The sequence below is a fragment of the Spinacia oleracea genome, chromosome 3 (assembly GCF_020520425.1).
Source record: "Spinacia oleracea cultivar Varoflay chromosome 3, BTI_SOV_V1, whole genome shotgun sequence".
Taxonomy (NCBI): domain Eukaryota; kingdom Viridiplantae; phylum Streptophyta; class Magnoliopsida; order Caryophyllales; family Amaranthaceae; genus Spinacia; species Spinacia oleracea.
In genome coordinates, this window is record NC_079489.1 from 106571324 (window position 1) to 106593213 (window position 21890).

Below are 21890 nucleotides of genomic sequence, written 5' to 3' on the forward strand. Positions count from 1 at the left end.
TGATAAAATCATTTTTTAGTAAAAATTATCCCTTCAAAAGCACTCATAATATATAAAGGTAAACCGGGTTACTCTTTAAAAAAAAATTATTTCAAAAGCTACTGCATACTATAAAAAGTTAATCAAAACATGATAAATTTACAAAAAAAATGGATATAAGTTATCGCGATGTACAATAAATTTATCGTATATCGGGTACACACAAGATCTATTGTTTTGAAATAATGCGATAAACTTGAAAACGCTAGATAGTCTTCTCTGTAAAGTGTAAATAAATAACGACATTCTCCACTCTGCAATTTTCCAAAAAAAATGCATATATCATCGATAAATACTTGTAGCTTTGTAAGCCTAGATGATTGCGCGTTGTAGCACATTGAAGAGCATCGTATCAGCAATATCATTTGTGTGAGCTACAACAGCAACAATATTCTTTAGACAAGTTGCCAAAATTGAGTTAATTACTCAGTAGGATAGGGTTGTTCAAAGCCAGAAGCATGTTTATCAAAGAAGCAAATGGCAGTAAATCAGCAGAATTATCAAGCGGCATAACAATTCAGCAACAAGCGATTAACTGATTGATGATATTAACCAGTAAACTTAATCTAAACTTGCAGCTCACATAACTCAAAGAAACTGATTACATTACGTCGTTGACAATGATCTGATCCAATATACAAAGTTAGGACCTAATTTGGTTACAAACAAATATAGAACTAAAGTTACAGGCAATTAAATACAAATAGAATAGCTGCTATGAAACAGCATAAATAATGGCCTTCTTGTTTCCTGAAAAATGCAATATAAATTCCTACACAATTAGAAGGGACTAACAGCACGAGCCAATTTCAACATGATTTCTGGCACCAGACGTTTCCTCAGAGGTGCCATTGCATCATTGGCAAGTGCTTCCTCGTCTTTGGCGTGAATTATAGCAACTAAATCTTCAAACATCGGATCATTGCCACCCCTCATTGGATCCTAATACGCAGAGTGCAGAAATTAGGATATTAAAGTAGAAACAAAATGTGAATTGACAAATAAAGCCAGCCAGCCAGCCACATACTATAGTGCTACAGCTCGACAGATAAGTGGGAGGGGTGGAAAAGAAAACACGATCCAGAGTGTTTGTACTTTGTAGGGTAAGCACAAAGAATCTTGGTTTCTATACTAAGCAGTGGATGCTCAACGTTATTGCATACCAACCCCCCTAATCACAAGGCAAGCCAATCCCCCAAAGAGCCCAGATAGCCGAGACTCGAATGTTAATATGAAGTATTCAGCTATTCACTAACATTTATTCCTCTGTCAGTCTGTCTATTACAGTGTATTTTAGAAAACTTCAAAAATACGAAAAAAGATGCATTTAGGGCCCTTGCGGTATTGTTTTACGTTTCCACTATTCCACTATTCTATTATTTTCTGTTTTTTTTTTGAAAAATATAAACAAAAATATGGAAACCACAAAAAATTGTTTCTAGTTTTGTTGTCAACTTTAAAAATATAGATATGATTATTATTTATTTCATCATTTATTCTAACTCATATGACTTACAAAAAAACTAACGTACTTTAGAAGTTCTCTTTTTTTTCTCCGTAGGTTATTTTTACATATATAAAACTAGTACTTTTGTTTTCCCTTAAGGTTCCGTCTGGTTTTGCGGATTTCAGTGGATTTTTTTTTCCATAGGAAGTACTTCGATTGGAAAAGGGTTTAGGAGGAAAAGTTCCGGTCAGACAATGAGTACAATGCAATCGAGTAGGATCCGAAGATCAAGTGAATTGAATTGAATTTATTTATTTAGATTCTACACTTGATAAAGAATTCAGAAAAGAATTTAAAAACGAGCAACTCATGAATGCTGCCAGATCGAATGAAGCAATAACTCGAACGCTCTTGGTCTGCTTTTTGAGGGGTGCATCAATTTAAGGTAAGTAATCGTGTATTTACTTATGAAGTAATGCCTTCTTCCACTATTAGGGGAAAACCAGGAGGGTCGGAACTCTCAAAGGCAAACCTTTCACCGTCACACATGATTCATTTGCGAAGCGCTCTATCAGGAATGGACAAGATAAAGAGGATGATCAAAGAACTTGTAGACTGATTGATCGTGTTCAGTGACTAGGATGAGGCTAATCTAGACGGAGATTAGGATGAGACTTAATGAATAAAAGAAGAATTGGTAGAAATTCTTACTAAGTGAAGGTCTGTTTTAGAGTATTAGACCTCCTGTTTCGTTTCTCCATCACCGTTCTCCCACCATTTAACACTGTGTATTATCATCCGACCGGCTCCTTCAAAATTCAACATTAAAGTATTATCGTTCTTTTTTTTCCTCTTTCACTTCATCCCATGGCACCACATACCAACCGAGAAAATCCGAATCGGTCAATTGTCAATTAAAAACAAGTATTGATCCAAAGGTCCGAAAATATTTCAATTTTAAGAGGCGCCCGTGAGCCTCTAGGTTTTGGTATATGGATTGATATATCTCTTAGGATATAGACTAGCACAGTAGCACTTGGACTTGGATGTCTCATGATGGACGAGTTGTAGCAAGCATATACGCAACTCTATATCTCTGGTTCTAGTCCTCAAAAGCTTCAGGATCTTAATTGGGATTTTGACTTTGCTGGGCAACACAAAAGTTGTCTCGTAAGCACTCTTTTCTTCAGGTTCGGAGACTGGATCGGAAAGCTAACCTATGATTTAGGCTCCGTTTGGTACGGCGTAAAACATTTTCCTGGAAAACAATTTTCCTCTAACTTCAATTTTACGTTGTTTGGTTTGCAAAGGAGTGTAAACCCATTTTCCCTAGGAGTAAAATTGCTCTCCCAATGATGGAATACAATTTTCACTTCAAAATGAAGGGAAACCTATTTTCCTTCCTTTTCCTTATTACACTACTCTCACTGCGTGCTTACTTTCCCTCATTTTCCTTTTGTTTCATCATTTTTTTTACATAGAACCAAACAACGGAAAACTAATTTTGCAATTGCGTTTTCCATTATAATTGTTTTCCATGAAAATCATTTTACACTGAAAATATTTTACACCCAACCAAACGGAGCCTTAGTCGAGTTTCTTCGCTCTAGTTTCAACTTTCAAGCTTTATATCTAGCCAGTCTCACGTGAAACTTTTTCCATGGGTATTGAAAATCTTAGAAATCCGTAAGTTTCCAGTTTCCTGACACTGATCCCAATTTCAGTTGAGTGGATACCTCCGGTTTTTCTCTACCAATTCCTTTCAAAGCGAGGAATGAAATTTCTTAAGTGGCCTATTCGAACAAGTCTAGGGAAAAACACTTTCAAGCTAGTTTTCTTTTGTTTGGTTCCTTGTTAGAAAAGTCATAGAGAAAAGGAAAATGGAAGTAGATGGGTGAGTGTTGATGGGAATAAAAAAGAGGGAGGTAAGGAGGAAAAGTAGAAACATGTTTTTCCTTCCTTTCAAATGGAGAATATTTTCCACTCTTGAGAGAGTTTAAAATTGTTTTAACACCCCTTGCCAAAATAAACTACGGAAAATGATTGAAAATGAGAAAGGAAAATATTTTAAACTAAATCTTCCCTAAAAGGAGTTTGAAGAAATGTAATTTATTTATTTTTGTTACTACCAACCATAAACAAAAATATGGTTAATTATTACGGCAGGAGTCATTTGGTGTGGAATATGCAAGTCATGAAGGGAGGTGGTGGGAATAGCACCAGATATTGAAGCACTAACAAGCCGCCGAAAATGATATAACTTAGACCTAAAATGAAATGGATCTGTATAGGTTGTAAACAGTTGTTGGTATATATATAAAATCTTACTTGCTTGTCAAAAAAACTATATATATGAAATGGATGATGGAAACATGTAATGTAATCTTGGAGGAGCAATACAATTTAGCACCAGCTATCAATACAACATGGAAGAAAAATAGAAAATGATCAATGCTTGACAGTTACCTGGAGAAAAACATCAGTATGAGTCTTCCCTTCATATAGTATGGCATGCGCCTCTACTCCAAGTCCTTGCAGTGTTTCAGCAAATTTTAGGCTGAAAGCAACCAAGCTGAGCTTATTAATCAAGAATACTAGGAGTATAAGTTGTATAACATGTATGCATAAAGCAAAAACTGGACCAGTAGCTTTATTGTTTAACGAAAAATAAAGAAGAGATTAATCCATCAGAAAAAGTTGATTAGAATCTTCCAAGTTGTAATATTTTAAATGCTCCCAACAGCCAAGAAAAGACAGGGCCTATAATTGATGCTTATACATATAGAGGTCGACAAGGTAATTTGGCTTGAAAGTAACTAAAGTATCAATATTACAGTTACACCTAATCATCATTATCATTACCCCATTGCCTCAAAGAGGCTCCCACAAGAAGTGGGGTAAGGGGGGGTCGGGTGTACGCAACCTTACCCCTGCAATTGCAGAGAGGTTTCCAATTGACCCAAAAGCGATAACGGGACAACAACGGGACGACCATCTCCTACTTCATTGGAAAGGAAGCGAAAAGGTTTTAAGAGCCATTTTGATTTAGTCCATTACATCCCACAGCCAAAAGAACAAATGAACCTTTGGCTCCATCGGAAATGGACATTACAGTTACACCTAATCTCATCTTTAAAATAATGACAGAAATGTGTGACCAAATTTTCATTGAATCATAAGTCCAGGCAACACGTCAGTCTCTATTCCCTTCCATCACCATTCTTTTTTCCATGCACATCTCTAAGACCTGGAAGTTATAATCTCTATTGTATAAGGGGGCTCCTGAGGTCATTAACGTAAATGGGTTTTTGGTGTCCTTTATAGAATAGACTATAATAACATCAATGACAATTGAATTAATCAAATTGCATTAAAATAAATAAATAAAACGGTAAACTAATTTGGCTTGAGTCAAAAAACAGGAAAGCAATAAAACCTTGTTGACAAAAGAATTCAAACAATTCTTTAATTACAGCAATTTTTGTTAAGAAATCACGTGATAAATCAACAATCTCTTCAAAAATTATGCAATCTCTCAGTAATCTCTATTTTACAATCTCTAGATAAAGTTAAAGGTAAAAAAAAATCTCAGTTAACTTTTTCAAATAATATTCCTAAATAGTGTTAATAAAAAAATCTAAATATAGAAAACTAAATTTCTCCACACATAAACGTAATGGACACACTCAGAAAAAATATTCAAAACTTTTGGATTTTTTTGTGGGTGTTTTCTCCAATGATCGAAAAGTTTAATCCAGTACATTCTTATAATGTTAGTTACGTGGTGCGAATCGATTCGGTGGAGTGCAAGTGGTTACGTTGTACAATTACGTCGTACATGCAAATACATTGCGAGCAAAATAAACAAATGAAACACTATTATGTATAATTTCTTTACTTAATTTGGTACTACGTCGTACAATTGGATTTTTAGTCATGTACGGGCATGCGCGTCTATTAGGTGTTTTTAGTAGAGATGACGTCGAATATTTCTTTAGATGAACTTTGTGATTAATTTTTTATGCTTATTATTTATGGTGATTAGATGTAATAACACAATGTTTAATTTTTATACCTTCGCACGCATCGCGTACATATATGATTTATTGTAAACAAAGAAAACAAATATATACCCTCACACTGCACACAAACTTCACTATCATTCCCTATTTACATTATATTATACAAACGAGGCATTAATGGATCGTTTTTCCCCTGAAAATTCCTTATCAAAACTTATTGGTCTTAACATAACTTATATGAACGTACCTCAACTTGTTTTAACTTGTAAAAGGAACTTTCTAGCTTTTATCTGAATCCATATCAACTTGTCAACCTTTATCGTAACTTATTTTCCTCAAACTTCTTTATTTGAAGTGAAAAGAAAGAAACTATAATGTAAGCCAGGGGAAAACCCATGACCCTTTGCCTCACTATTCAAAACAATTCAAGGGTCCACTTAATAATGATTATCAAGATGGAGGAACAGAGCAACTCAAATTTGTAGCAAATAACATACAAGGTTTGTCTACTTGATATATACCCACACGTTCGACTAAAAACACATGCACACAACATAAGAGGACAAACAGAATGAAGTATTAGCAAAAAAAGTAGCAGGATCCTGAGTTATTCAGAGTTTGTTTTGTCAATACTGGACTTAGGTAAATAGGAGAAAAAAGACATTGTCATGGTGCTAGAATTAGCATAATTTAATACTAAAACTGAGAGATTAAAGACAGATGAAGGGAGGACGAAGAAAGATTAAGGAAGAACAAGTGAGATATGACTGAGTTAATACTAATCAAGGTGACAAATCACCAATTACAGCCTCACCAATCTTTTGAGAGGAATGTCACTCTCTCAATTACAACTAACTGACTACTTTCCACAATTCTCAACCAGCCTTCTCACTCCCTAATCTCTTCTATTTATAGAGATAACTAGCTAGCTTATTCTTCAAGACACTCATAACAGAAAAGTAACGATAGTCCTTAAAATACCCATCCCCTAATATTGATTCATAGCACGTGGGGTAACATTAAGACATCACCAAGGCTGGCTGATGGTGTTGAAGGAAAAACCTTTTCTGATTATGCAGTTACAGAAGTGGCAATAAGGACCTAGTTAGAGTAGAGATTTCCAAACCATTTAATTTAAGGGTCAACAAGAGTAGTCCGTTTATTAAATGGGTCAACAAGACTAGCCATTAAATTAAATCGGCCAACTATTATTTATCCCTTTTCACCCTAAACAAAACAATCTACTGGTATAACTCACCTAATTAGATCCTGTAGGCAATCTAGCCTCATTTCTACCAAAAAATGGTAATCTGGTCAAAACTGTACGAAAACCTAACATAACATAGAATAGTAACATGAAGAAAGTAAATTGATGTTGACATTTATCTACCTTTTAAAATTTAATATGGCATGGATAACTCGTTTAAGCACGGAGATCATCAACACTTATCTAACACAAACATGAGTGTTATCTGACCTATTATAGGGTGGACTCAACAAGAGGCAAGTTTGAGCACACTTCTGCGCTCTGAAATGAACACTAGGCAGCTAGGTCATATAGAAAGGATGAAATATGGCACTCAAGAAAATAACACGAATAATATATTGGAAGGTTTTTTTGATGTCTACAGTTTCTTGTATGTTGTAAATATTGTAACAAGAGATAGTATTGCGTCCCTTTTCTAATGTCGTTCTTTATTGTATGGAGCGTCAGGGAGCTTTTGTTAAGCGAGGTTTAGAATGGAGATATTGACCAAAATGTGACTCGCATGATATAAGTCATGGTGGCTCGTTATTGTGTGACTGGCATTGTAATGAATCATCCTAACCATCCTCGTGCCCACTTGGTTTAGCAGTCAGAGCCTAAGAGGACACAAGGCAAAGTAAGTAAGGGTGGATGGAGCAAGCGGTTACCACAACAAGAAGACAAGAAGTGTAATCAATGAAGTGTACTTGGGCGGTAGCTTGATGCATAAGTAGGAAGAGAAGAGAAAAAGGCATTGTGTTTTGATTGAGAATTGAGACCTAAAGTCACTACCTTTGAGATTTGTAGCCTAAAGCTGCTACCTTGTAACCGTACTCATTTTAGTGTTCTATCAATCAAGCTTCCACTTTTCTCTTATATTGTGTGTGTGTCTGTTCTATAATCCGTGATTGGACCAGCAAGTATCTTGCAGACATACCTCTAAGTTAAAGGAAAGATTATGCAGGAAAACTATAAAAACATGTTGTCTGGGTCAGAAACTCAGAATTTTGGACATTTAGGAAGAATCATATCAGAAAGATGGGTGTAACAGAGATATGTATGTTGAAATGGGTATGTGGCCGTATGGGAACACTTTTACCTTAGAACTAGGATCGAGATATACTGAATCAGGCTGAAGTTGCTGATAATGAGGATAAGATAAGGGAGAACTGATTACGTTGGTTTAGGCATCTGAGGCCATGATCAAATTAGAGAGTTGGGATGGAGAGGACTTTAGAAAAAGCCCAAGGAGGCTAAAGATGAATTGGATGGAGGGAGTCAAAATAATATGAATAAACTGGTTTTGCATTAAGTCATGAACTCATGACATATAGTAGTGGTACGAGGCAATGGAGGAAGAGGATATTTTTTGATGACCATTGGAGATAAAATCTTGGTTCACGTAGTCAACCCCATCATTTAATGGGATTAAGGCTCTGACATTGTTGTTGTTGTTGTTGTCATCGTTGTCGTTGTTGTCATCGTCATTGTTGTTGTTAAGCAAGGATTGTAATAAAGTAATCCTTCCATTTCAAAATACTAGACAGATAAGTTCTATTTTCATGCACATGGTAAGTCACATTACAATATCGATGCATTTTCAAATACTAATTAGTACTACATTTATCAATCATCCACGTTTTTCTAGGACAAAGGGCTATTAACTAAGGTCAATCAAGTCTATTGAGTTCCGATTAGTTGTTAAAACATTGCTGTGAATGCTATTCTGATAGCTTCTTTTATCTTCCAACCAATTCCTTCGGTTCCATATCTGCAGCTATATTTTTGCATACTTAAGGTAAATTGACCTTTGATTTTTCCAAATTTCAGTCCTTAACTTCATATGTTACAAACACCTCATACTTTGAATGAACTTGTTTTTCCTGATATCAATCAAGCTACCTCACGTTTCGCGGACGGTTTCTTATGAAGGTTCATGTTAACCGAACCCAAGTCCTTTTGGGACAAAGGCTTTGTTTTTGTTGTATCTATCAAACTACCAGTACTTATTAAATAGTAGCTTAACAGTATTCCACATGCAACTAATGTAGGAAAATAGGTGTATCCTCTATTTGTGTTCAGAAATAGCTGAAAAAACACGTTTTAGAAAACTAAAGAGTGCTGAGAAGAGGAGAGAGAGATACCTAGCATCTGATGGAATGGAATAATCCCCAGTACCGTGGAAAAGGGTCGTTGGAGGTAATAGTGAAAGTGCACTTCTAAAGTTTGGATCCTGCACCACGATTTCAGGCGAGTAATGCCGCAACGAATGCTCCCCACCCATAATACTGAACCAGAAGTTGCATAAGGCTCTATGTAAATACAAATATACAATGACATGTAGAGTCGATTATAAGAGAGAAGTGGGACTTACCTCAAAAATATGGAACGGTATAAGCCCCTACTGTGGAAATGATCAACTAGGTTTAGCAAATTATACCTGATAAAGCGGGTGAAAGCAAAAAAGTTAATCAAAGTGGGTTTAGACATTCAAGATCAGCTACAAACCGTTCGTCCAAATGAAACGACTTAACTTATACTGTGCATGTACAAGCATCCCAAGAAACTACCATTTTGAAATAGACAAAGCAGGAAATTAAAATTGCTGATTCCGCAGGCGGATTCAACTTAAATTCCTTTTCTGATTATATGTGAAGAAGTTAGCACTTCAGTTGCAGTTAATATTTCCATAGAACAAGAATAACTTTGATTTTGACCATATACACATACTTTGACATTTAAAAATAATGTTTCAAATGTGTTCCATGTACCAAGTAGTTCTCCAACTAACGTTTCAGACACAACACTCAACATTTGGAGATTAATTGCTCTAATGGTCCCAGCTAATATTTATGTGGAAGATAACAGGGTACTGTCATACGTCTCTAATAAAGGTATGGCAATCAGACAAATTTACCTACCAATCCAATTCGCAGCAAAGACAGGCGTTGATTAGTTTATGTGTCATGTCTGACTTTATTCATAATTTTGACTGAGGAGAAAAGGTTTAAACTCCCATGGCGACAAACCAAAGAAAGGTTATGCCAACAATGTCAGTCAATTGCTTAAAGATATATCAACGCAAGTAAATGAAAGAAATAACGATTCTGTATCAACTTAAAACATTTTACACTCGTATCAAGTTTAATGAATCCCATCCAAAGAAGAAAAAAACTTCAATGAATCTACTTATTGATCTGCATGATCAGATACATGTACATACATACCCTCCTGATAATCCAAAATAAGCTTTTATCTGTGAGACACTCCAAGAAACACTCTCTCCCTCGCCACCTGCCTCTTTGATAGCTTGTTCAACAAGAGTACAAGCAGAAATATGTGCGCCAGCTGACTGCCCCATCAAATATAATCTGTGGTATGGAAGGGAGAAATAAATCAAAACCCAAATAAAATAAAATAAAAATTCCGAGAATAAGAGAAAGAAAATTTTGAAATATTTAACAACCTGCAGTCTACCACAATGATTTGTGTTGACCTTATTACCTGTTAGGATCACCTCCATATTCTTCAATATTTTTGGAGATAAATGAAATTCCGCGGGAGGCATCTTCTATCATATCTTTCATTGTACCCTGAGGAAAATTTCTGGATGCATATGTTTACAAAGCGCTATCGTTATGAGATTCTAGCATCACTATAGTAAACAGACAGATACTTAGGAGATTATTGCCAAGTGTTAACGACCACATGGCATGACTTTCCTTTTCCACATTATTATTATTAAATGTTTCTTGTATCTCGTCTTAAGGTCATGATCACAACCACCTCTTACTCTTACTATTTTGGTCCACTTAATTTATTTTTTTATTTTCATTTTTCTGAAATACAGCGTATCAGATCAATGAATGTGTTAAGAAAAACATCCAGCAGAGTTTCAGAGAGATTAAACTACAGCGAGTGTATGACAATAACATAACTAGCAGCAGCAATTTGAGGAGTTTTTGTTACACTTGTAATCACTTACCTATAATCTATGCATGCAACTATGATATCTCTATCGGATAATTGTTGCCCAAGAAGAGAACCCCATGCCTTGTAACTGCATAAACAGTGATAGGAAAACCTTCAGAAAGCTCTGTGATAATAGCAAAAAGGTTTGTGTAAACAACTTAACATGAACAACACTAGAGTTACAGTGATATGAAAACCTTCAGAAAACTGTGATAATAGAAAAATGGTTGGTGTAAACAACTTAACATGAACAACACTAGAGTCTAAGACACAGCTTATATTTCAACATAGCACCTTACTTTTTTTTAAGCCTTGTATTCCTAAATCTTGATTAGCAGAATGTATTGTGCTGAATACTAAATGTAGTTATTTTGTTCTGAAAACTAGATGATTAGAAACAAGGCCTTATTGTGCTGAAAATTAAATTATTAAATTTAGTAACGGCCCTCGCAGGTCCCCCTGATTAAAGTTAGATTCAAGAGTGTTTCTAGGACTTAGATTTCATACTAAGATTTCAGGAGTGATCTTCTAGGCTTGGGGATTCGATGGGATTTCAGGAATGATTTACCAACTCGAAATATCAGTTATAATTCATGTGATTTAGATTGCAATTAAGTGGTTGGACCATGATAGAACCACGACCACGTCTCAGACACATAGGTGTTAACCATAACCAAATAGGTTAGGTGGGGAGGGGAAAGACGGCGTGTGGCGCGCTTGAGCGGTTTCAAATCCATATTGGATATTGATTGTTTTTCTACTCCATACTGATTTCAACTAATTTTTCCGAATTTCTTTGAACCTTTTCGACCCAAGTGAGTGTTGTGACCATATCCAGTTTGTTTGCACCAAGGTTTAAGCCCACATGTTCAAGAATCAGTATTATCGGCTCTTCAACGGAATTGCCCTTCGCATTCTCATCAAATCCAAAACACGTGTTGGTATGTTTTAGATGGTACAGTGGTAAGTCTTTTTACTTGTTTAATAAAAGTAGGTTGTAATATATGTTCCCTGCCGTTTCCACATGTTAGACGAGTAGACATATCATGTACTTTCTCCGTATCATAAAGTTCCTCGCACTTAATATTCATGTGGTCGGTTTTTTTTACTGTAATTTGTGGTTAAGATATTAGGAAAAAAAACATTATCTTGATAGATATCATTGGATTCATTTTATTAACAATTTTCCAAATATTATTTTTTATGATTTTTACTAATATATAATTAAAGATATTAATGATCAAAGTGAGGAACTTCATAAATAGAAATTACTAGTCCCTCCTTTCTTGCATTCTTGAATGTTAGTCCTCTTGCATTGAGTTTTTTTTCATAGTCCTTTTAGGAATCTTTCCTTATTTGTCACATTTATCCCCATTATACCTTATAACTATCCAAATAGTCCATTTGTTTACTACTCCCTCCGTCTCTTTTTGTTTTTTACGTTTGGTATTTTGCACGCGTTTTAACGACTAGTTAATGTGCATTGAGATTTTTCTTATTTATAATGTTTTCACTCTTATCAAAAAATCTGATATTGAAAAAATGAGAAAAGGTTAATGTTTCAATGGAAAAGTGTGAGAGATTAATGACCTAATGTATTTAATTGGTTAAAATAATAATTGGACACAAATTTTGATAGAATATTAAATCATTTATGTGATAATATAAAAGGAAATGTAAAGAATATTTTGAGACACCCAAAAAGGAAACGTAAAAAACAAAAAGAGACAGAGGGAGTACCAAATAAAATTTTATCCCATTAAACCCCTTAATTAATTCTTTGCTACCCACATGGGTTAGATTCTACTGAGATTAATGTGACAAGTGTACTTATGTTGGATTGTCTTAGATTCCAAAATGGACTAACAATCAAGAACGAATTGAGTAGTAAAGAATGAGCACATACTTTAGATAAATACTTTTTTCACAAAAGAACTGGACAAGCAATACAAGCAATAGATGTGATTCTCAAATCTCAATAATATGGTTTTTTCCACTATTACACTTGTAAGATGGGGTGGGAACTCATACAGTCACATCACATGATGCAACAGGGAGTGCTCAAATAAGCTCTTGAAACAGATACTTAAGCTTTAAATTTAGTTGTATAAATTAACTAAAACCACAAATAAACAAAATTCAAAATATGACATCTACATTGTGCTTATCGGCTCTCATCTCTATAATATAAGGCGTTGAGGCAGCGTCAAAAAAGTGATTGTCTATTTTACCCTTTATTTAAATAAGAAAAATAAACAATGAAACTTCGGGAAAATAACAATAAAAAGGGCAAGAAAGAATTAACCAGTTAATTATTATCGTGGGTACATTTTAAAATTAAATTATAAGCACGCATCGCGTGCATAGAAAACTTGAATTCATGATTTTAGCACATCCGCCTTTAGTGCTACTTTTTGAACTAAAACATGCTCTTAGAGGACATACTGCAGAACATCCAAAATAGTAAAGATGGACAGTTTTGTTTAACCCTAAAGACAATTTATTAAATATTCAAAATTTGATCTTTTAAAATTCTCGGGTCGAAATACAGTAGTAGATGATTTAGAAGTTGTTTGATAACAACAAATTAGCTTCCTTTAACAAACATGAAGATGATGCTCACTCACAAAGTCACAATGCCGGAAACTACATATAGCTTGGAACTACAAATTGTTTGCCCATGTTGAGAAACCCTAACGTCCAACATGAAACAACAGTATCTCCATTTCATGCAAACTTTTTTTTTACGCAACACTAAAAAAAAGTTTGCAAATCAGAAAAATAAAACAAAAAAAAATAAATTAAATTGCATTTAAACATAGGACAAAAAGGTCAAGAGCTGCTGTTACGCAAAGGTACAGCAGTGCATCAGAAAGATTCTTGATAGCTCACCCAATTATCCAAGCTCCCCCAGTTACAAATGCAACAACTGGCTTTGGTCCATTGTTATTCTTGGGCAAGTATAGATCAAGCCTGCCAAATGGTCAGCATCAGCTTCATTCTAAACATCTGGGAACAAACAACATGTTCCAAACCAGAAGAATGTCATGCACAAATAGGAATAACTGCTTACATACCTGTTTCTAGGCTGATCCCCGTAGACTATACCCCTATGGATACGACTTGAAAAGAAGTAATTATATCCAACTGTAGGAGGATGATTACCATAGTTTAGCTAGCAAGAAATACAACAGAAAATAAATCCAACAAATTTCAGAGTAAAACAATTAGAATAACTCTTTCACAGACAAACCTTGAACAAAACCAGGCATCAAAAAAAAGGCATAACAACCAAGAGCGAAGAATCTTATGATCCATCTGTAGCCTACCCTGGAAAAGGTAAAAATAAGCCATGGAATAGCTGGACAGACAGTTATGAACATATTTAACAATGATTTGCAAACAGAGAAAGAGAAATCCAATAATGCCACAAACCGACACACATCATCAGTCTAGAAGTGCATTCAGAAAATTAATGGTTTCCTATGTATCACCCTCCGATGTTCATAGGTCATCACAAACATATGCTTGCAATCATTTAAACACGTACCACTAAGCCAGCCAAAAAAATAAACAACAAAATGCCACTCTGTTTCATTGTTAGCACCATGCTTAAGAAACAGGATGAGCAGACATGTCTCCCTTACCTAGAGATTTCACAAAAAAGGTTGGGCATCTAAGAGCCACCTTGTAAAGGATTACTAGAAATTCTCATTTCTCACAAAGAGTTGAACAAGTTAGGGGATAAAAACACATACATAAACATTACATTACACAGGCTTATTATTCACAACTTAGGGCCTGTTTTGTCCAAAATTTTGGAAAATAATTTACGTTTCCTGAAAGTACTTCTACATAAACTGTTTCTAGAGAAACATTTATGAGAAGTACGGAGTAGAATTGTTCAGCAACAAAATTTTAGTATTTCTAAGAAACAAAAATAATTCTATATTGTTTGGCACATTATATATTTTTAAAGTTTATGACTCATCATTTGTTCTTCAAAATAAAATAAAATAAAATAATATTGAATATTTTTATGACATCTTCATATATTCCTCTTAGCTTGAACTCCTCTATTGACACATCCATCATCAGTACCATCACAACCTTCAACAACAATTTACGTAATAAATCAAAGAGAAATTCAGACCCTCGGGGGAAGGCCACTGTCACTGAAAGTTGCTCAAACCAATAGCCATAAGTTAGCCCCATAAACTATTCCGGTCCTCCTCCATTAAACCCGTTTCGTTGCTCCACTTATCAATGAATCAATCCCACACATAGTTTTTAGTTAAATATATATGGAAGTTAAAGATTTGTTAAATGAACTTCATGTCATAAGCAAATTGTTTGAATGATTATCTGGAAAGCAAATTTTATAAATGAACCATAGTACTCCCTCCGGGTATTTTTAAATGCATCACTGGTTTCTTATGTATTATTTTTCTTAAATGCATCACTTTTACATTTGGTAACTTTATACCATATTTTATTATTTCTCTCTTTTATTAATCCCACTCAAAATATTTTATTGTTTCTCTCTTATGCTCCCCACTTAAATAATTAAAAAAAAAACCATCATCTTTCACATGCTATCTCTATGATGATCCCCCATTGTTGTTTTATTAAAATAGAGAAGTTTTCTACTTGCCCATCTGCCCATTTGTCCATTTAATAATAATTTTGCATGGGCATCCTAAAAATGTGTGCACATGCAAGTGATGCATTTAAAAAACTGATGGAGTATATTTTTATATTTTAATTCTGTCCAATATGTATTTCACTGCTTCAAAAGCCATTAGTTCGTAAAATTATAAAATAAATTATTTAGAAAAAATGTGGTCCTAAAAAGGACAATGGAGATTGTTTCATGAAAAGCATGCACACACTAAAACTTACCAAGGAAAAAATTAGATCATACATTCTTTTTTATCTGAAATGGGACATCCTTAGAAAGGTATGAAGAAATTCATGTGTACTAGGGCAATCTGGCTCATCACACAAGTGAAACTATTGATTCATGAAAGTTTCCTTCATTGATCACACCAAACAAACATTTTCAAAGCATAAAGTTGTCATACTCTCTATTCCCTATCTGAAAGAAATATTTGCATTCAGCACAGAAGGCAAACCTAGTATTTAAGCACATGGCTTCTAACAAATAACTTCCCTAATCTTTGCGCAAATTTTATGGACTAAACACTTAAGCTAGCTACTTGTATGTCGCATTCTAAGATTACTCCCAGTTGTGTCATAGATGGCCTCTCTTTTCGAATAGAATAAATCTATGATCAACATAGCAAAGTTGATCATTAATCACTAATAAAATTAAGTTATAACGCCTACCTAGATACCACCTTAGTTGCTCACTGAACAGATCTAGTTAATATTTAAATCAACCACTGCTGAAGCAATGACAACAAAAAGCGGGTGGGTCAGGCCACCTGGTTATTCTAATGCGTTATGCCAATACATAAATTTCACTCACCAAAGGCAATTTTACCAGAAATTTCATAGAGCATGTTTATCAAACACCAAGAGTTTGGACTTCAATCCAATAAAATATACTCCGTCCTTCTCTTTTTGTTCTTTACGTTTTCCTTTTTGGGTGTCTTAAAATGTTCTTTACATTTCCTTTATATTATCACATAAATGCTTTAATATTTTATAAAAAAAATTGTCCAATGATTATTTTAACCAATTAAATTCCATAGATCATTTAATCTCTCACACTTTTTCATTAGCACATTAAGTTTTTCTCATTTTCCCAATATCAGAATTTTGATAAAAGTGAAAACATTAAAAATAAACGTAATTTGCCTTGATTAAATAAAAAAAAATAGAGGAATCTCAATGCACGTTAATTAGTCGTTAAAACGCGTGTAAAATGTCAAACGTAAAGGACAAAAAGAGACGGTGGGAGTAATATTTTATATTTTCTCTCTCCCAAACACCAAACCCAACACCAACAATATTTAACAACATTTATCAAACACCATCTCTAAAATGTTACTTTGCAATTAAAACACCATCTATAAAATGTCACTTTGCAATTTAAAAAAATAAAAAATATTCTTTGGTCCCCCATACACCACATGTCAAGTCTTTCATGCATGAGATTGGTTTTCCATTTGGTGTTCATGAATACCAATTTTTAAATGGTTTCGCTCTCTCTTCCTTTCTCTCTCATCTCTCTACCTATTTTATTATTTTTTATTCAGTTCTCTCTCTTAAACACCAAAAATTGGTGTTTGACAAACATGCTCTTACAAACAATGCCCTTGCTTTTAACACGTAAAGCAAAACAAAAAACTTCGTATATTTGATACCTATCATCAACAGAATTATGTTTTCCAAACCCCAATTTGCCAAACCAAACTTAATACACACAATATACAGGAGTATGAGTTTCTCATACATAAGGCCTGTACTTCACCATTATACAGTAACTTTTTTGGAAATTATTGTGGCCAAAGTTAAGGTCTACAATGACAAAGATACAGAAAGAAATAAGAAAAATTTAGAACTAAAATATCTCGCGCACGAGATCAATTATATTATTTTACTACCTCTATATATAGAAACAATTTTACTAGTAAATACATCACAAAAAACTAGAAAAATAAGTAAAATTGGACTAGGGCACAAGTTCTATTCCAAAGAAGACAAGGCAATTCAACAAAGCTCAAGAAACTGAATCGCTAACTGTTCACCTTAGTTTGGAATCCAATAAATCCATATTAAGAACTTCTTCGATTGCCATCCTCCAGGCTGCCTGACAAAGTGTGAATCGAACTCTCGACAACACCAAATGGTATTTAAAAAAATCCACTTTGCTTCCTATTTATTGCTGCTTAAAGACACCCCTCCAAAGACCAAATATTTCCACACGCTAATTGTTCACCTAATACCATACTGTGTGTTACTTGGACTCGAGTACAAGCAACTTATACAAAAAGATGTGTACACTATAAGAAGGCCATTTCCCCTCCCGCCCACCCCCCCTGTTAGGGGAGCTTAGCTAAGATCCTTCTGTAGTCAGTTAGTCTAAAGTGGTTATATAGGTTGTTAGCAAAGTTAGTTTAGTTTAGTTGTTGTATAAATAAGCTGGATATCAGATTGTAATATTCATTCAAAGAAATAAGAAAACTCTTGCTTCTCTCTCTAGTTCTATATCTGATTCTCTCTTCTCTTTCTCTAAATTCATCTTCTATTTCCTATCTTCTATTGATCAGCAGTTGAGGAACTCTCCTCCTGCAACATTGGTATCAGAGCCGACCCATTCTTCCGCCATTTTTGAGCTTCACTTCTTGAATCTGCAGAAATCTTGGAGAAAATTCTGATATTTTTCCAACCAGAATTCTTGAAACTGCATAATTCTTGCAGAATTCTGACGTTTTCCAATTAGAATTGAACCAGAATCTTGAAGGAGTTTGTTCTAACACATTGCAAAATGGGGCTTGACGATTTTTACAACAATCTTCAACAAGAAGAACCAATCCTTCCACAACTTGAAGCTGCTCAACAGAAAAAGGTAATAAAATCATTCAAGAAGCTTTTGAAGAGTGAATGTTTTGATAGTTGGAATAAAGGATTTTGTGAATGGTGTGATGAACCATTACTTCCAGTACATGAATGCAGCCATAGTGGTGATAATTGGGAATTTGTTGTAGTATATGATGAAGAAGGTGATTATGTGATTGCATTGGAGTTCAATAATAAGGAGGCACCAAAGGTGTTCGACAAAATGTAAAGCAGAACTGTCGTTCAAGAAGAAGTAAGTTCTACAGTAGCCAAGAATTGTCGTTCAATGCTGAGTACTCAATCCTCTGTGTCAATTCCTTCTCCGGAATTAGTAAAAGTTGATGCTATGCTCACTAATCCTAAGCAATTCTTTCAACCTACACCATCACATGTTAATCAACAAGTAATCTTGGCCAAACGTGAACCAAGTTGTCTTGGAAAAGTGGTTGATGTTTCATTTTGTCTTCAAACTGAAATAGGGTTGCATTACTATGGTGGTCAACAAGGTGATTTAGGTCATAAGTGTAATCATGAGGAACTTTCATCTCTTACAAGATTGATGTTTAAGGATCAGTTTATCATACTCTTTGAGGATGCTGCTGTGTTATCTCTTCATGGAAGGTGTTTTGAGTACATGATCTCTTTGGAATTAGTTGAAGTACTAGTCAACATGAGGCCTCTTCCTTGGCCACCTCCTCTACATCTTCTTCAATAGTGAATAGGACAGAAGTTTTGAAACTGACAGCAACAACAATCACAGAATAAATACGGTAGCTTGCTAGTTTAAATGTCAGTTGGGTTGATTTTATAAACATGTGTCATGATTGATGTTCCCAGCACTGCAGTGAAGCAAATACAGAGGTGGCTACCTTATCAGTTTCATCTTTTGGGTTTGTTGGCCTTGTGTTGCCTTGTCTTTGGAGACTATACATATTATTTGTGGTAATTAGCAGTGGTTTTGTGTACCTCTTTGGTTCAGTTTAGGCTACATAAATGTTTGCTTGTTATCACTGCAAATGTGTACCAGAAATGCTTGCTTGGTAAGACATGTAAACTTTCATCCTGATGCAGACTTGAGGAAAAGTCTTTCACAAGGAGGGAGGAATGTTAGGGGAGCTTAACTAAGATCCTTCTGTAGTCAGTTAGTCTAAAGTGGTTATATAGGTTGTTAGCAAAGTTAGTTTAGTTTAGTTGTTGTATAAATAAGCTGGATATCAGATTGTAATATTCATTCAAAGAAATAAGAAAACTCTTGCTTCTCTCTCTAGTTCTATATCTGATTCTCTCTTCTCTTTCTCTAAATTCATCTTCTATTTCCTATCTTCTATTGATCAGCAGTTGGGAACTCTCCTCCTGCAACACCCCCCCCCCCCCAACACCCCCCCCCCCCCCCCCCACAAAAAAAAAAATCCTTTTTGGCATAAATTGAAGTGTCATCACATACATCTCAAGTACACTCAACTAATAAATCATCCAGAATCTAGTAAAATTTTGATTAATGAAGGCCAAACTCTACAATCTTCCAAAATTCTAGCAAAATTTTGAATAGATCAAATGCACTTGTGATAACAACAATAAGAAGAAACACATAGCACTATCAACTAAAATCAACATTACCCAAAAATTCAAAAGCAAAAAAAAAAAAAAAAGAATAGAAAATTTAAGGAAATTACCCCAAATAACCTAGAAGATTAAAAGTAAAACGAGTGATCAAAAGTGTCTCAGCAGCGACATGCTCAACGCTATTACCAATAGACCCACCCTCACCCTCCTCGCTATTGGAGCTAGAAAGCAGATTTTCATCGCTTACGCTGCGGCGGCGGCGCTGCTGTTGGGTGGTTGTAATGGGTGGTTCTCCACCGAAGCTAAAAGCCCTTGAAAGAAGGGGTTTTTTCTCAATTGAATTGCAATTATAATCATCATCGATTGGAGAAATAAGGAGATGGGAAGTGGGTAATTCGTAATTAGATCTTTGAATGAACATTGTGGGGGAATTTAGAAATGACGATGGTGGGTGATTATTATTGGTTATGGGAAGAATTGGGGATTTTGATTTCATCATCAACATCTATAAATAGGGGGTTGAGATGTTAGTTATTTTGGTATAATTGCCAATTTTGTCTGTGAATATGGAGGTGGTGATGATGAAGAATGAAAAGGCAAGCAAATTGTTTATAAAAACAACCAACTGGGAGGAGAGGAGAATGAATATACGAGGAAAATAAAATTAAATAGTTCTGAAATTTGATTAGTGAAAAGTGATTGGTAGATTGTACAGTTTGGAGGACCCAACAGGTCAACAGGTTAGAGCATCTGTCATGCACTCATGCCTAGCGAGCTGTGGGGATTTTTCGACTGCAATCACCATGTGGGTATAGAATAGTGTCATACCCTGACACTTGATTGGTCAAAAAATTTATCATCGACGAAAATCATTGTGCAGTAAAGTACCACGGCATCAAAGAGAATTAAATTCCGTCGACCACAACTGAGAGCCGGTAAGAACCGGCGACAACAAAAGTTCCGACGACCACAACTGAGAGCTGGTAAATTCCCTTCAATTTTATAATATTTGATCGTTCGCAATTGACCTGATACTTTTAGGAATTATTTATTTATTATCAAATTAAAGTATGAGGTAATTCGACAATTTTGTAACAATTATCAAGGGTGGGTATTACTTATTAGGTTAATGTGGAATAACAAATGTCTGAAATTTGGGTGGCGGAGTTGTTGAAACCATTGATAGCAGAGTAGAGGGGACAACGTTCTTTATTTTAGTATAATCAATTAATTACTGAAGATAACATTTAGTATGACGTACCTGCATGCATGTAATGATAAATTGAATATTTAAGATTGACATGAATATATTAGTATGCATTTTAAATTATATTTGCGCCATGGCAGCGTGATGGATAACATAGAAGAGCATCCTAGGTTACCCATAGACTTGAATGAAAGTGGTGAACCAGAAGGAGATACACCTAGAGAAGGGATATGTTTTGTATCAGGAGCTGACTTTAGTAGATTTTGCCATGAATATGCTTACAGGGAAGGGTTCAAGCGTCTTATAAAAAGCATTGACTTGCTGAAAGAGTTTAAGGATGCTGGAGTTTGTAGAAGTGGCGTAGGAGAAAAAGAGGCGAAGGCAGATATGATGAAACGTATCAGATTGAAATGTAAGAGGGGGGGGGGGGGGGTGGCAAAAACTGAAGGTTGTAATGTCACTGGTTGCAAAATGTATGTGTATGGTGAAGGAAATAATTCCCTTGGTCCAAGTATACATTTAATGTTAAGTCTAATAAATACGGTTCAGTATTAATAATACAAATTAATAATTCTGTGAGATCAAGTGAACTGTATGCCTAGCGAGAGGCCGCTTCAGTTCAAGTGGAATTAATAATATTAATCCACAGCTTACTCTTGACTGAACCCGTAGGGTCACACAAATAGTACGTGAACGGATCAAGTATTTAAAGGAATTAAATATCCATCTATGGATATTCGGAAACGACGGAGCTTGGTTCCAGAGGGAGCTAAAATCGTCAAAGGCAAATTATGAATACTCCGGAAACGATGATATTGCCGGAAACGGAAATATGGATCGTATCGGAAATATAAATATTATCCAAGT

At 34.9% G+C, this 21890-nt stretch overlaps 1 protein-coding gene across 1 annotated transcript; it reads right to left on the reverse strand.

Annotated features, from left to right (window-relative positions):
* Positions 1-623: 623 nt before the first annotated feature.
* On the reverse strand, positions 624-20471 carry LOC110785233 (probable isoprenylcysteine alpha-carbonyl methylesterase ICMEL1). The gene is made up of 11 exons (XM_021989676.2): positions 19927-20471; positions 13980-14056; positions 13804-13873; positions 13619-13699; positions 10740-10814; positions 10259-10360; positions 9982-10125; positions 9129-9194; positions 8899-9042; positions 3953-4043; positions 624-981 (listed from the first exon to the last, which is right to left on the reverse strand). The coding sequence occupies exons 1-11, from the start codon at positions 20319-20321 to the stop codon at positions 820-822; spliced, it is 1407 nt and encodes a 468-aa protein (XP_021845368.1). The 5' UTR covers positions 20322-20471; the 3' UTR covers positions 624-819.
* Positions 20472-21890: the final 1419 nt, after the last annotated feature.

Bases quoted from the DNA above. Each gene is read 5' to 3' on its own strand.
- LOC110785233 (XM_021989676.2), bottom strand. From the start codon at position 20,321: ATGTTGATGATGAAATCAAAATCCCCAATTCTTCCCATAACCAATAAT. The intron at 10,126-10,258 runs GTAATAAGGTCA...TCCATACCACAG, and splicing joins TATGGAGGTGATCCTAACAG to ATTATATTTGATGGGGCAGT. The intron at 4,044-8,898 runs GTATCTCTCTCT...GGTTGCTTTCAG, and splicing joins TCCATTCCATCAGATGCTAG to CCTAAAATTTGCTGAAACAC.